At 36.4% G+C, this 14,480-nt stretch overlaps 1 protein-coding gene across 2 annotated transcripts in view; it reads right to left on the bottom strand.

Annotated features, from left to right (window-relative positions):
* Window positions 1-6,809: 6,809 nt before the first annotated feature.
* The window catches only part of LRRC2 (leucine rich repeat containing 2), a 63,200-nt gene continuing 55,529 nt past the window's right edge, over window positions 6,810-14,480 (bottom strand). The window contains exons 6-9 of one of the 2 annotated variants that reach the window (XM_085312752.1): window positions 12,625-12,770; window positions 10,316-10,471; window positions 9,178-9,314; window positions 6,810-7,344 (exon numbers count right to left, since the gene is read on the bottom strand). In XM_085312752.1, the coding sequence (XP_085168878.1) occupies window positions 7,295-7,344; window positions 9,178-9,314; window positions 10,316-10,471; window positions 12,625-12,770 (489 nt within the window). In that variant the 3' untranslated portion in view covers window positions 6,810-7,294. Of the gene's footprint in view, window positions 7,345-8,798; window positions 8,865-9,177; window positions 9,315-10,315; window positions 10,472-12,624; window positions 12,771-14,480 lie in introns of those variants that run through there. The other variant, XM_085312760.1, reaches the window with a different exon arrangement.

The raw sequence follows: 14,480 nt of genomic DNA on the forward strand, positions 1-14,480 counted from the left end.
CTTTTCTTAGAGAAACAACTCCCACAACTATAAAGATATGAATCTTGGGAATATGAACCATTGTAAAATGTAAAAGCAAAAACCAAATTTACTTAAATAATCAAAAATTCAATTTTATTTAGTTATCTAGGCTGCTTGCAGTTATCATGATGCTTTCAGTTGTCTGTGTCTGTGAACTGAATTTATTTTTGCTAAGTGCAATCAGAGCATGCAGCTCACCTGCTTCCACCTCCCTGGGGCCAGCGTAGCATCACAAAGGAATTGGGAGCAACTTATTTTCAAATATTTCTTTTAGCAGAAAGTAATATAGATAACACAAATGACACACCATTTCAGATTTTAAACCAGCAAACATAGAATAAGAAAGAAATATTGAGCCACTTTCATGCCATTCATAAACTTGTAGAAAGTCTGAAAGAAACATGTCCTGTCTGTTCCTCTGTGTAAAACAGTAAAAAGCATATGCACAAGAGATCTGACACATCCCAGGTAGACTGCAGCTTCAGTAACTCTAAGAGGCAATATATGTACTTATCAGATTAAGGCTCTTCAGTGTAGAATCACAGAATCATAGAATCAGCAATGTTGGAAGGGACCTCGGGAGATCATCTAGTCAAACCTCCCTGCTCAAGCAGGGTCACCTAGAGCATGTTAGACAGGRTTGCATCCAGGCRGGCCTTGAAGATCTCCAGAGAAGGTCTCCACAACCTCTCTGGGCAACCTGGTCCAGTGCTCAACAAAAAAGTGTAACAAAAGTGTAACACCTTTTTTCTTCATATTATTTTATGGCTATACAATACACAGAAGCAAAGGTTGACTAGGCCTCAACTAATTTGGACAAATTTAAACAAGGTAATGCTGTAAATTTAAGTCTAGATTCAAACACAGCTCTTGTAAATGATTAAGACTGGATTTTCATTCTCTAAACTGATATTCTTCTATACAGATCTRTCACCATGCTTTGACAACTAATTTATTTTGTTCATTTTTAGGAAAAGGATGTAAGCATTAATAGAAATAAAAGATCTGAATATAGCATAGGCAATGCTTCAGATATAACTGCTTTTTAGATATAAAATGCATCTCAGAAGCAAACATTTTGCCATAACTCATGGAATCATGTTACATGTTCAGGGGCAGGTTTCGCTCAGTTGGTTAGAGCATTCTGCTGCTATTGCCAAGGTCAAGGGTTCAATCCCTGTATGGGGCTATGCTGAGGGTTGGACTAGATGACCTCCAGAGGTCCCTTCCAACCTTACATTGTATGATTCTATGATGTTACAACTGGCAACAAGAAAACAAAAGGTGCCAGAGGAAGAGTAAGGGATTATAATAATCCTTTCATACTAACATCAGTTCACATACAATGAAATCGCAGTGGACATACCCTATTTGCACTGAGCAACACCCGTACCTGTTAATGGAGTGAGAGAAAGAGAGCTGTAGGAATATAATACAGCTGGAATCAGCCCCAAGTAAAAGATTCAGCTGATGAAGAGGTAGTGAAGACTCTTCATGAATGGCCCAAGCTCCCATCCATAGCAGCATTATCTAAGAGGTTCATAATCACAGTTATGCTGAGTTACAGCTCTTCTTTGTATTAGTACTAGTTTAATAAAGGTCTCAAAGTCAGAAAAATGTACTTTCCAACCACCTCCCATCCTTCATGGAGTAGGACCTCGCCTATGCTGAAACGAAGCCATGTCATCAAGAGAAGAGTATCCCCTGTCTACTCTTTTACTAGTTGTTTCCTTTGCAGAAGATGAACACAATAAAACTACTCAGGTGGTACCTAGATTTTCAAGGGAAAATATGTTCTCCTCTGTTCACTGATCTTTCTAAAGGAACTTGATGCAAGAATACATTATTCCTAAGTAATGAGTGATTAAATTTCACATTATTTCCTTTCATTTTAAGTTTATTTTCTTTACTGAGCTGCCTTTAAAAACAAGGTCAGAACAATTCAGAACTAGGAAAAGTAACACCATAAAAACTAATTATCTGATTTACTTTTGAACATTACAACCAGTGATCATTCTATGAGGTATATTATAATTGCCCCCATTCTTGCCACTTCTGAGTATTGGTTACTTACCAACCACATAAAAGATGCAAAATTTTGTGAAGTATACTATTTGGTGGCTAGTCACAGGCGATAAAAATGCTGTACACAGCAGATGCAGGTTGATCTTGCAATTCAGAAGAACACACACAGTGCTTTCCTTTAGAAAAGGAAAAGCACCTAACCAGCTGACATAAGTAGCTTGAAAATAGCATAAGTAATTGCCACTAGTTCATCAGAATTCCTCCCATTGATAAAATTATTCACTTTTAAAAATTGAAAAGGAATACATGCAACCTGCCAGTAACACAATTCTCTTCTCTAGAAGTATAATTTAAGTGAAAGTTCATAGCCTCAAGTAAAATTACTATTACACTGAACTGGATGGAAAACCAATAAAATTAGAACAAATGCAGGATGTAGTATCTTCTGACACATGCATTTTATACTGAAATAGATTGACACCCATAAAATTATATTTAATAGCCTGCAAGATATATGTTTTTCCACTATTTTTGCTGTACAGAAAATCAGGATAGAACTCACCCACAGGTATGCTAAAATAAGTACAAGTTTCTGTTTTATCTGACATTACTCACTGAACTTCTGAAGTTTAATGGAGACAGTCATATGTGAAWGCCATCTTCACATTAGACACAACCACCTGACAAATTCTGTGACAAAAAAATGATCCTTTTTCCATTGTATGAAAATATAGGTAATAACATTCTACACAACAATAAAAMTAGATTCACAGAAACCTGAAGTCAACTTGGGGAACACTAGGCTGATCCCCTGTATATACAGACCTTACAATTTCCATGACTTAATTCTTGCAGCAAAATTTTAAGGAAAACATTAATCTGGACTTAAAGATTCTTAGTGATGGAGAATCTATTRTAAACATACCACAGCCTTTAGTTAGTTGTCTCAATGGTCGCTTTTACTGAGAAATCTTGTCTCTAGTTTGAATAGTGGGAATATAAGTTTTGGTCTTCTGTTCTGTTATGTTTGTCTGCTGCAGTAAAAAAAGTTTATGGCTGTGATTTTTCATTGATAAACTAAACAAATGGACTTGTCCACCAAACAGTGGACTTACACTGTATGTTTTCTACTCATTTCATTGGCTTTTTTTCTGAACGTTCTCCAATTTATCTGCATCCTTCTTACCCGTGAACAGCAGAAGTGAGACAGTCTTCCAAGTAACATTTAGGGCACTGCTAAATAGGTAGTACCCTCTATTCATGTACCCTCTGTCTTCACATCCAGCAATTTTGACGCTAGAATTTGCACTGGAAACTCAAGTTTAGCTGATGATTTTTGAACCTCTAGTCTTTTTGGAGTTACAAGTGCTCTGAATGAACCATCTCCATTCTGTAAATATAGCTGATATTCTCTATTCCTGTGATTTTCAGTAGATCATATTATTCCAGAAATAGAATTGTTTGCTTACAATTTCGCATCCCTTCTTCCAGATCACTGATAAAAACTGAACTGGATAAAGAATCTCTAGGAACACCATACTCAGTTAGGATGCACACTATTTTCAGCCTTATAARTCAGATTTAAACTGAAACAAAATTAAACATAGCACATATTACTTTCACTTCCTAATCAGAGTATCAGGCAATGCCAAATCAGATGTCTTAACAGAAGTGTATTGCATCAACATTAGTAGCTAATAAACCAGATTTATAATTTCATTAAAAGACTGATAGAAAACAGTTTACCCGAAAATTCCCTATAAGCCCACTTTGATTTCCATTACATTAACATCAATTCTTTCTTAATAAAAACCCATTTCAAATGTGTCATTGTTCTGTTTCAGATCAATGTCAAGTTGACAGGTCTATAAATTACTTGAATTATCCCTCTCTTCAAAAAAATGTGACATTAGTTTTCTTGCAATTTTTTTGAACTTTTCATTGTTACAGAACTTACTACAAATCAACATAAACACCTACAGACCGACTCTAGAAAGTTTCATTCTGTATATGACTGCAGGAGTTCGAATAAAATAAGTTCGAATAAAATAAGTAACACTCTTAGTGTTTACAAATTCCCTTCTTTCAAAAGAAATAATGCTAAAAACTTAAAAAGGATTTGCTTGTAAATGGCATTCTACTGCACAAGTTTGCGTATAAGTTGTATTTATATCTTACCTTTTCCATTACATCATTTCTCCTAACTGTATTCGTAGAAGTTTAGGATGATATAAATTGACAGTCTAAATTCTCAAAGTCACAGGTCCTTTTAGATTAAAAAGTACTGATTTATTAAACAAAAATGTGTAAAACTGAATTTCTGAAACTCTACAGTATATACACTTACATAATTACATATAAAGAGATTTTTAAATAGGAAGCAAAATATTTTTTAATCTAGCAAATTTGTTCTTATACAACTTGGCAATTTCCAATCACATAAATGTCCACAAAATCTTGTAATTTGGAACTATTAGGAGAAGATCTTTTTCATCGTTTTCCAGACGTTACTTGTTCAGATTTTTTTTTCCTTAAACACTTACTAAACTCACAACCATATATTAAGCCTGAGGACCAAAGAAATTTCAGTTACCTTTCCAGCTGATTTGCGATCACTTAAATATTTAGAATCATAGAACCAGTAAGGTTGGAAGAGACCTCTGGAGATCATCCAGTCAAACCTCCCTGCTCAAGCAGGKTCACCTAGAGCATGTTAGACAGGGTTGCATCCAGGCAGGCCTTGAAGATCTCCAGAGAAGGAGACTCCACAGCCTCTCTGGGCAACCTGTGCCAGTGCTCTGCCACTCTCACAGKGAAGAAATTCCCCCTCACGTTCAGGCAGAACTKCCYRTGGTTCAGTTTCTGCCCATTGCCTCTTGTCCTGTCACATGGGACAACTGAAAGGAGTTTGTCCCTGTCCCCTTGACACCCTCCCTTCAGGTACTTGTACACATTGATMAGATCCCCCCTCAGTCTTCTCTTCCCCAGGCTGAAGAGGCCCAGCTCTCGCAGCCGTTCCTCACAGGGCAGATGCTCCAGCCCTCTGATCATCTTTGTAGTCCTACACTGGTCTCTCTCCAGTAGCTCCAGGTCTCTCTTGTACTGAGGAGCCCACAAATGGGCGCAGTACTCGAGATGAGGCCTCACCAGGGCTGAGTAGAGGGGCAGGATCACCTCCCTCCACCTGCTGGCAACACTTTTCCTAATGCACCCCAGGAAACCACTGGCCTTCATTATACACAAGGGTACATTGCTGGCCCATAGTCAACTTGTCATCCACCAGCACCCCCAGGTCCTTCTCTGCAGAGCTGCTCTCCAGAAAGTCAGCCCCCAGCTTGTACTGCTGCATGGAGTTATTCCTCCCTAGGTGCAGGACTCTGCAGTTGCCCTTGTTGAACCTCAGGAGGTTCCTCTCTGCCCAACTCTCCAKCCTGTCCAGGTCTCTCTGAATGGCAGCACAGCCCTCAGGTGTGTCAGCCTCTCCTCCCAACTTGGTAGCATCAGGAAACTTGCTGAGGAGGCACTCTGTCCCCTCATCCAGGTCACTGATGAAAAAGCTGAACAGGATGGGACCCAGTACAGAGCCCTGGGGGATGCCTCTAGCCACAGGCCTACAACTAGACCTCATGCCACTGGTGACAACCCTCTGAGCTCTGCCTTTCAGACAATTCTCAATCCACCTCACTGTCCACTCATCTAACCCACACTTCCTGAGCTTATCCAGTAGGATTTTATGGGAGACAGTGTCAAAAGCCAACATGGACAGCATCCACTGCTCTCCCCTCATTTACCCAGCCATTCTATCATAGAAGGCTATCAGGTTGGTTAAGCAGGATTTCCCCTTGGTGAATCCATGCTGACTACTACTGATCACCTTCTTTTCCTCCACATGGTTAGAACTGGTATGCAGGATGAGCTGTTCCATCACCTTTCCAGGGATGGAGGTGAGGCTGAATGGCCTATAGTTGCCTGGGTCCTCCTTCCTGAAGACTGCAGTGACATTGGCTTTCTTCCAGTCCTCACGCACCTCTCCAGTTCTCCAGGACCTTTCAAAGATGCTGGAGAGCAGCTTAGCAATAACATCCGCCAGCTCCCTCAGGACCTGTGGGTGCATCCCATCCGGGCCCATGGATTTGTGGACATGTAGCCTGCCCAGAAGGTCTCTAATCCTTTCCTCCTCAGCCAAAGGAAAGTCTTCCCTTCTCCAGACTTTCTCCCTTGTCTCCAGGCTGCAGGATTCATGAGGGCTGCCCTTAGCAGGGAAGGCTGAAGCACAGAAGGCATTCAGTAATTCTGCCTTCTCTGCATCCCTTGTCACCAGGGCCCCCACCCCATTCAGSAGTGGGCCCACATTTTCCCTAGTCCTCCTCTTGCTGCTGATGTATTTGAAGAAGCCCTTCCTGTTGTCCTTGACATCCCTTGCCAGACTCAATTCCAGCCGGGCCTTAGCCTTCCTCGCAGCATCTCTACACACTCTGACTGCATTCCTATAATTCTCCCAAGTAGCCTGTCCCCTCTTCCACATTCTGTGTACTTTCTTCTTCTGTCTGAATTTGGCCAAGAGCTCCTTGCTCACCCATGCAGCTCTCCTGCCCCTTTTGCTGCACTTCTTACCCATAGGGATGCACTGCTCTTGAAAATATGCTTAGAAAAAAAAAAAAAAAAAAAAGCAGAATAATTTCCGCAGGTTCTATATAGAAAGTTATTGAAAATTATCTAAACTGAAAATCACAAGGAAGACAGCATGCTTGAAGAACAGAAAGTAAACACAAACAACTGTATACTTGTTTACCTTTTAAATACTGCAAAGAAATAACTTAGTCCTAAGAAGAAATCACGTGCATTTTCTAAATTAAATCTTCCCTTCTTAAAAAAATCAAATTTTTTTTTAATTATTCATGTCCAACATTTCAACTACCACATATTGTGTCTTGATCATGCAGGCAACTATGCACCTATATATTTTATTACTATGAATATTCACTTTTAACAGGACTACATATAACTCGTGCCTGTTCTGTAGACTTGAAAATAAATATGCTAATTTAAAAAGTGAAATAGCATCCTATGAAGGCTCTAATACTCTTTACTCTGTCTGTAGTTACTAGGAGAAATTATAACAAAAAAAGAAAAATTCCATGATTATTTTGAAGTGCTTTCATCAGTCTATGGCTTCAGTGTTTTCTATTCAAGTAGATAAAAACAGAATCATTCTGATATCCACTAGTGATTTAGAGATTTTGGATCTTCAGAGCTGAAGACTGAGTAACACTTTCATAGTGTAAGATGGAGCAGAATCTGTAAGAGAAAAAATGTATATCTCAGATTTCAGCTGTATAATCAAGTACAAATAAATAATCTTTAGCTAGAAACAGCTGTGTCTAGCTTTGTTTCAAAGGTAATGTCCAAGTGATTTTTGTACTAGAAGAGATTTTTGTGCTACTTTTCAAATATTCTGATGTTTCCTATTATACAGCAGATATTTACTTCTCGGTCTAATTTTCAGAAGTTACTATCAGCATAATCTATATGCTCAGAGCTCAGAGGCAGGAAATCTAACAGGAATTTGTGATCCAAACAGCCTCGTAAAAGCACAGAGAAAAGTTTTGTCTAGTAAGACAGGAAAGTGTATCTCATTCTCTGAACTGCTTTGCCCCAAAAGAATATAAAACTATCATACACTTGACATTACCAACTTGGACTTTCGTGCAGTTTGGCAGCCATAACCTGGGACACTACATTTTACAAGCACATAAATAAATTCCACCATCTCATGTTTCAAGCACATTTCTAAAGCTAAATTATGATCTCTGGTTTTCTCCATTCCCCTTCTCCCTGTTTTCCACACTGTTGCTACTGTTGCTAGAATCTGGAACTTCTCCTTTTATAGTAGAATTAACTTTAGAGGCAGATGGCTTAAATAATCAAATGTACAGCTAAGGAACAAAAGTCAGAACTTAAGATATTTTTTACAGCCACATCACAAAACCAGAAAATAGTTGGAGTTGGAAGGCACATCTGGAGATCATCTGGTCCAAGCCCCCTGCTCAAGAAGAGTCACCTAGAGCAGGTAGTCCATGACCATGTCCAGTTGGGTTTTGAATATCTCCAAGAATGGAGACTCTACATCCTCTCCAGGCAACTCGGTCCAGTGTTCATCACCCCCCAACCACATCCTATGGCCTTTCTTTACACTTCTTGGCTACCAAGTTTTGTAGGGCTACCACACAGACCACTTAACACATAATGAAAAGAATGAAAAAATATCATGAAATTCATTCCCTAAAAGCACATTCTCTCAAAAGAGATTTAAACAGACCCTACATGGATATTTCACTTTCAGGAAATTTTTCCTTTATTTCCTTACAAATAAATAAATATATATATTTATATATATAAATTATAAATGGTACATATAATATATAAAAAAATCTATATTATATATTTATGCATAATTTATAAATGATATAACTATATTATAAAGATTTATATATATATATATAAAAGACTCAAGAGATTGCCATATTATACCAAATATTTAAGATTATAAGATCACTTAATTATATCACATATAAGACAGAAGAGTAAAAGAAAGCAATATCTAAGCTTTCAGGTACTCTATAATGAAGACAAAAGCAATGATTTTACTACATTAATTTTTCAATGGTTGAACAATTAGTACATTGATACAGATAATCAATTAGAGAGTACTGTATTAAGGCAAAAAGGCATTTTATATATACACAGTATTCCTTCCTTCTTGAGGGAAAGAGTCTCTGCAGAAATTCAAAATCACTGAAGAGTAACTGATGCAAATCCTAAGACAGGTAAGCAAGTCAGGAGAATATGATTAGTTATTGCAATACGTTATCACTGAATTAACATTATTGAGTGTACAAGCACATTATTAACTTTGTATATGTTTGTTCAGTTTCAAGTGTTCTAGTAATGGCCCAAATGTTTAACAAAACATAACTGGAATTTTCACTTTCCATCTTCTTTAACACCGTAAAAGACCTTTAGTTTAAGAGCGTATGTCGTACTTTTAAAAACTAATRTGCCAAATATATGTATGTTTTTTATATCTAAGATAGGTAACTAAAAGGAAGTTTACTGTAAGCTGACACGTACCTCTTTCTTTTAGGTCTTTGATATAGGCTTTCATAAATTCTTTCTCAAATTGTTCCCGTTCACGTTCACTTTCTATGATTTCTTGAGTGTCTTCACAAACAATAGTTTCAATCGGGCTATCTTTGAGACTTACGAATCTTTAGAGAAAAATATTAACAGATAAACATAAACAATAGGCTTCTGAACATCACTGGTCAACACAAATGTCACTTTAGAATTTGTTGCAGCAACCAAAAGGGGAAATTTAAGGAACTTGTGATTAATTTTTGCATCCTTAGGAGCCACCTGTTTTTAATCACATAAATATTTCASATAGCACCTTCTCTTTACTCCACTTTCCATAAAAAAAAAGATCAGATTTGTCTCTTTCTGTTAGCCTATGTACATAAATCATTCTTTGCAACACTATGTATATTTCTTCATTATAGACTTCTGATGAACCACTCTAATTCCACATCAGTTAATGATTAGTATGAACACCATCATAACATTGCCTAGCATCATGGAATTTTGTCAGTATCACCTAGCTGATGATATATATCTCAATTTTTTTGTTATGTTACTTCACTATTACACTGGATGATTTGATGCACATTACGCTGTATTTGTGAACTGCCTAAAGCTGCATCTTGTGGGTAAAAAGCTATTAGTTATACAAACAACTCATACAATGTGCAAATTAAGTATACAGAATTCTGAAAAATCTCTGATAGTATTATCATTCTAAAGAGAAAAAAATCAATAAAATGATTGTTATTTCCAAAAGGAAATTGTACCAATTAATCACATGGTTTGTTAAAATATCACGAATTGCTCTGTCAGTTCCAAATGGTTTCATACAAGTCCTGAATATCACCTGCAGAAATGTAGGATCACTGTAAGAGCAGACAAGAAGGACTTTCAATGTTCTCTTGCGTGCAACAAGACACTTTCATGACAGAGACTACATGGATCACTAAATTCTTGTGACATATCTGTGAGATGATAAAGTTTCTCTAGTGGCTCTGGTATGAATGTGGWCAGAATTTAGCCACCAGGTATGGTAGAAACAGTTGTTTGTTAAATTATTTCTCCTTGAAGAATAGAAAATAATTACCTCCTTTCTTAACATATTCATTTTTCCCTCACTTTTACTTACTTTAAACCAGTGGTTGACTCACAGACAGCTGTAGGTATCTCAACCAAATCATCACCACTGACAACTAGCAAACTGAGTTTTGGCATATTGACCAGAGCTCGGGGAAGATAAGTCAACTTGTTTTTCTGTAGGAGAAGTGTCTCCAGTTGATCTAACCTATGAAAGTGTAAAAAATAAAGACAGCTTAAAGTACTTATTTCAGTCAGGAGCATCCATCTAAAATAGCAAAACACTTAATCTTGTGAAGAAAAACAGTAACATGTCCCATCTTTGGCTTCCCCAAATTTATTCATAACACATTTTCACATTTTCATCATCTTTAATGGACATTTTCAGTCATGATTTGACATCTGAAGTATTAATAGCATAGCTGTTACAAGAACTCAGAAGAACACCCAAGACAAAAGATTTAAAAAATTATTGTATACTTTCATACAGAAGAGGTTGACGTAATGTGATATAAACCCTCACCCTGGGTATGTCAGAAATTAATGAAAAACTTGGTGACTAGCTCAGAGTTTTGCCTAACAGCTGTTTTCTACATATTAGATGTGTCTGTACTAGGCAGTATATTCCTATCTATTAYTTTTCATAGTAATTCGTACTGTGGGGAACAGATGAAAGACCAAATCCTGGTCACATGGCTTTCACAAGTTGTCCCATTSAAATCAATTTAATGACAAAGTTTTGCAGAGGAAGGCATCAGGTTGCTTTTGGTTTTGTTTCCCCTGACTTCTCCTAATGAAATAGTAACTTATGGTTGAGTATTTATTCCTTGGCATATATAGGAGACAAAAAGCATAAAAAAATTGAAGAAATAAGTTTGTCTTGTTTGAAGAGAAGTGTCTATTGCCAAAAGAATATTGCAGACTATTGCTTAGCTGACCCATATGGTTTATTTGAATTCAGGAAGGGAAATTAAGTAAAGATTCAGCTCACTGTCAAGTAATTATTATTATTATCTCAAACTTCATGGTATGACTGCAGTTCTTCAATACTGAAGGCATCATGAGGCTGAATGAGAAACTCAATTTGGATAGCAAGGGGAAAACCTGACATTTCCTCATCTTCAGAGTACACTTGAGCACCAGAGCTCTCAAAATTCAGGAACCAAAAAATGGAAAAAAGATATATTTTGTGGGCTCTAACTATGATGTTTTAATATTAGGACTGATAATTCTACATGGAGGTGGGGGGGGGGAAAGGAATATATCAGAGATAAAGAAACTTACACAGGTTACAGGTCATATGGAAGAAATGACCCTTAAATTGAATAGGTATCTTTCCACAAAGTAAAAATATCCTCTTAAAAGCTCTTTTAAGTTAATTAAATCTTTGCTCAAGATTCTTTCTGAAAAAAAAAAGTTGGCAGTTTTACTCTACTATGCCTAGAACACTTGAACTAGTAATACAAATTAAGACTTCATCCCTACTCTCAAGAGAAATTTGTGATTATATGATGTCCCAGAAAAGATTCCTTGCACAGTCACAAAGGTCTTACGAATTTGAAAAATGAATGAGGTTTCCATGAAGTCTTTTTGACCTCAGGATCTTTATTCTCAGATCAATAGACAATTCTTTTCTTTTCTTTTCTTTTCTTTTTTCTTTTTATATAAGCACTAGTTAATACATGTTTTGGTTTACTTACGGCTAAATTTTAGCAAACCAAGCTACAAGAGGAATTCAGGGTGAGTAAATAGGTCTGGGAATATAAATGCTTCCTAAGGCTAGCAACTCCCATTTAAAGGGATCAGCATGAACTTTTTGAAATTAATTCTAGTGGATCTCTAAATACAAAGTGCATGTGTGCATAGGAGGAGAGGATTGTCAATGTTTCTTTTAATCTTACCAGGATTTTTTCACTTCACTGCCAAAGTTTATCAGGATCGTTCAGAAGCCTAAATATGCTTTAGTTCACATTTCCCTCTATCTCATCTATCCACCTAAGTTAATCTGGGGGGGGGGGTGCTGCCAATTCTGAAAGGAGAGGCCCCTTTACTTAAACTTGGGGATAAGCATTACCTGGATATGATGGCATATTATAACAAATGAACCAGAAAGTGTACTAGTTAACTGCACAGTAGAGGTGCTGACTGTGCAATCTGCCAATGACCTAGAAAATGTAGGTTTTATTCCTCAACCTATTCCAGCAATAACAATAGTAAAGTTTACTTGCAAAACTATCTAATGTATTTCTGGACCTGAATTTTTCATGTGACTTTTCATTAACAGCATCTCTTGGAATTTTGTTGCTTTCTAGTTTATCTTGCTAGTTCATGAGCATATCCATGAATTAAAAAATAAACTACCTGTCTATGTCTTGTGGGAGATCTTTCAGGTTGTTGCTGCTAATATCCAACCATTGCAAATTAGGCATTCGAAGTACACAAATTGGAATAGAAGGGAACTTGTTTGCCGACACATCCACAACTGTGACTTGTTTCAGGTTACTTAGCTAGAAAGAAATTATACTTATTTTAGTTACATTTTTTCCACAACAAAAACATGTTCCATTCTTCAAATATTATTTTTGCTCTCACACTACTTTAAAATATAAATTGCATACTTTTTTTGCTCAGCTTTGTGCCAGCCTTTTCTTAGTCACCATTTTATAGGAAAAAAAGATTTCAGAAATAACTACCTATGTGTTCATCACCCTTCTAACACCATCAGGTAAACATTGAAAAATTGATATTGAATGACATCCTTGTTCTGAGAAAACCTATAGTTTCAGATGACACCATGATTGGAATTACACAACAGCTTGCTTCCTACCTWGGTAATATCTGAACTAAGCCCCAAAGTGAAAACTACAGTTTTGATAATTAATAGATGCCATGTTACTATTCTCAAAATCAGAGATTTTATAACTCCCATCAAAAAAACATAGATTTTCTTTGCTATAACCTTGTGTTATGCACTGAGAACAAATTGCTCAGGGACCTTTACAAAATGAAACTGCCAATTTAAGCGAGCAGAAAATTTAGTTCAATGTTTGAAAGTAAAGATTTACATCTTCCATACTTCAAGCTAAATATATAATACAGTGCACTAGAGCTTTTTATCTGAATACTTCTCTAAGGAATTACATTTTTAAGCAATAAACCTTTACTACAACAAAGGTTAACTACAAATTTAAAATATACCTGCTAAAAAAATAATTGTGTTACAGCACTGTGTACTGAATCAATTATTCACACTACTCATGTTCATAAAACCATGCAGCTAGCTAAAGTGACCATCAAAGGAGCAGAAATAYTTATTTAAAAAGAAGTACTTTAGAATGGAAATGACATCTTTGAGCTTCCAATCATATGTCAGCATCAAAACCTATGCCTATAGATTCTGATACTGAATATAAAGTAGCAAAAACTTCATTGGTCATTGCCCAAAGCTTTTATAGAATGCAGAGAATAATTAGGAATCAAAACTCCAAAGTTAATATATTTTCAACTTCCCAAAAAAAAAAAAAAAAAAAAAAAAAAAAAAAAAAAAAAAAAAAAAAAAAAAAAAAAAAGTTTGAAAATACATTCTGAATCCTTGATAGGATTAATTTTAGAATAAAGTTCTGTCCTGCTATATTTCACGGTCAAACTTTAATTTACTGCAATGCTGTCAGAATTTCATCTGCAATATTTAGTTTGACCTGTGTCTTTAAAAATGCTCCCATTCGCAGCTCAGTACTGTGTCAGAGCCCTGTCTTCTTTTCAGATGTAACATCATATTGCTGCCAGATGTTAGAATCTGGGGAAATATGTTCAGGGAGATTTACTGAAGCTATCGTATTGCAAAGGACTACACAATTAAATTTGCCTTTCAGAAACATAATAGAGGTGAGAATCTCTCAAGTCAAAGATATAATGTTGAAATCTGCCCACTGTTGCATTAAAGTGGCTTTGGTGAGGCATGACAGCAGAAGTTTCTCGCCCCTGATTCAGAATAGGCAAGCACACATTATATAGTGACACTTCTCACTTCCAAACTATTTTATCATTTTGAGGACTGACTAGTAGCAATGAACAGTCACAATCCTACTCTGTAAATTTTTCAGATATTGAATCTTTTTCCAACAAACAGTACCTCCTATTACACATGGAGAGCAGAGGGACTACACTAGATAATAGCAATAAGAGAATGCCAAAAACACTTGGCACCATCTTTACAC

Source organism: Rhea americana, unplaced genomic scaffold, assembly GCF_003343005.1.
Source record: "Rhea americana isolate MKP2758 unplaced genomic scaffold, rheAme1 scaffold_11, whole genome shotgun sequence".
In the NCBI taxonomy this organism is placed as follows: domain Eukaryota; kingdom Metazoa; phylum Chordata; class Aves; order Rheiformes; family Rheidae; genus Rhea; species Rhea americana.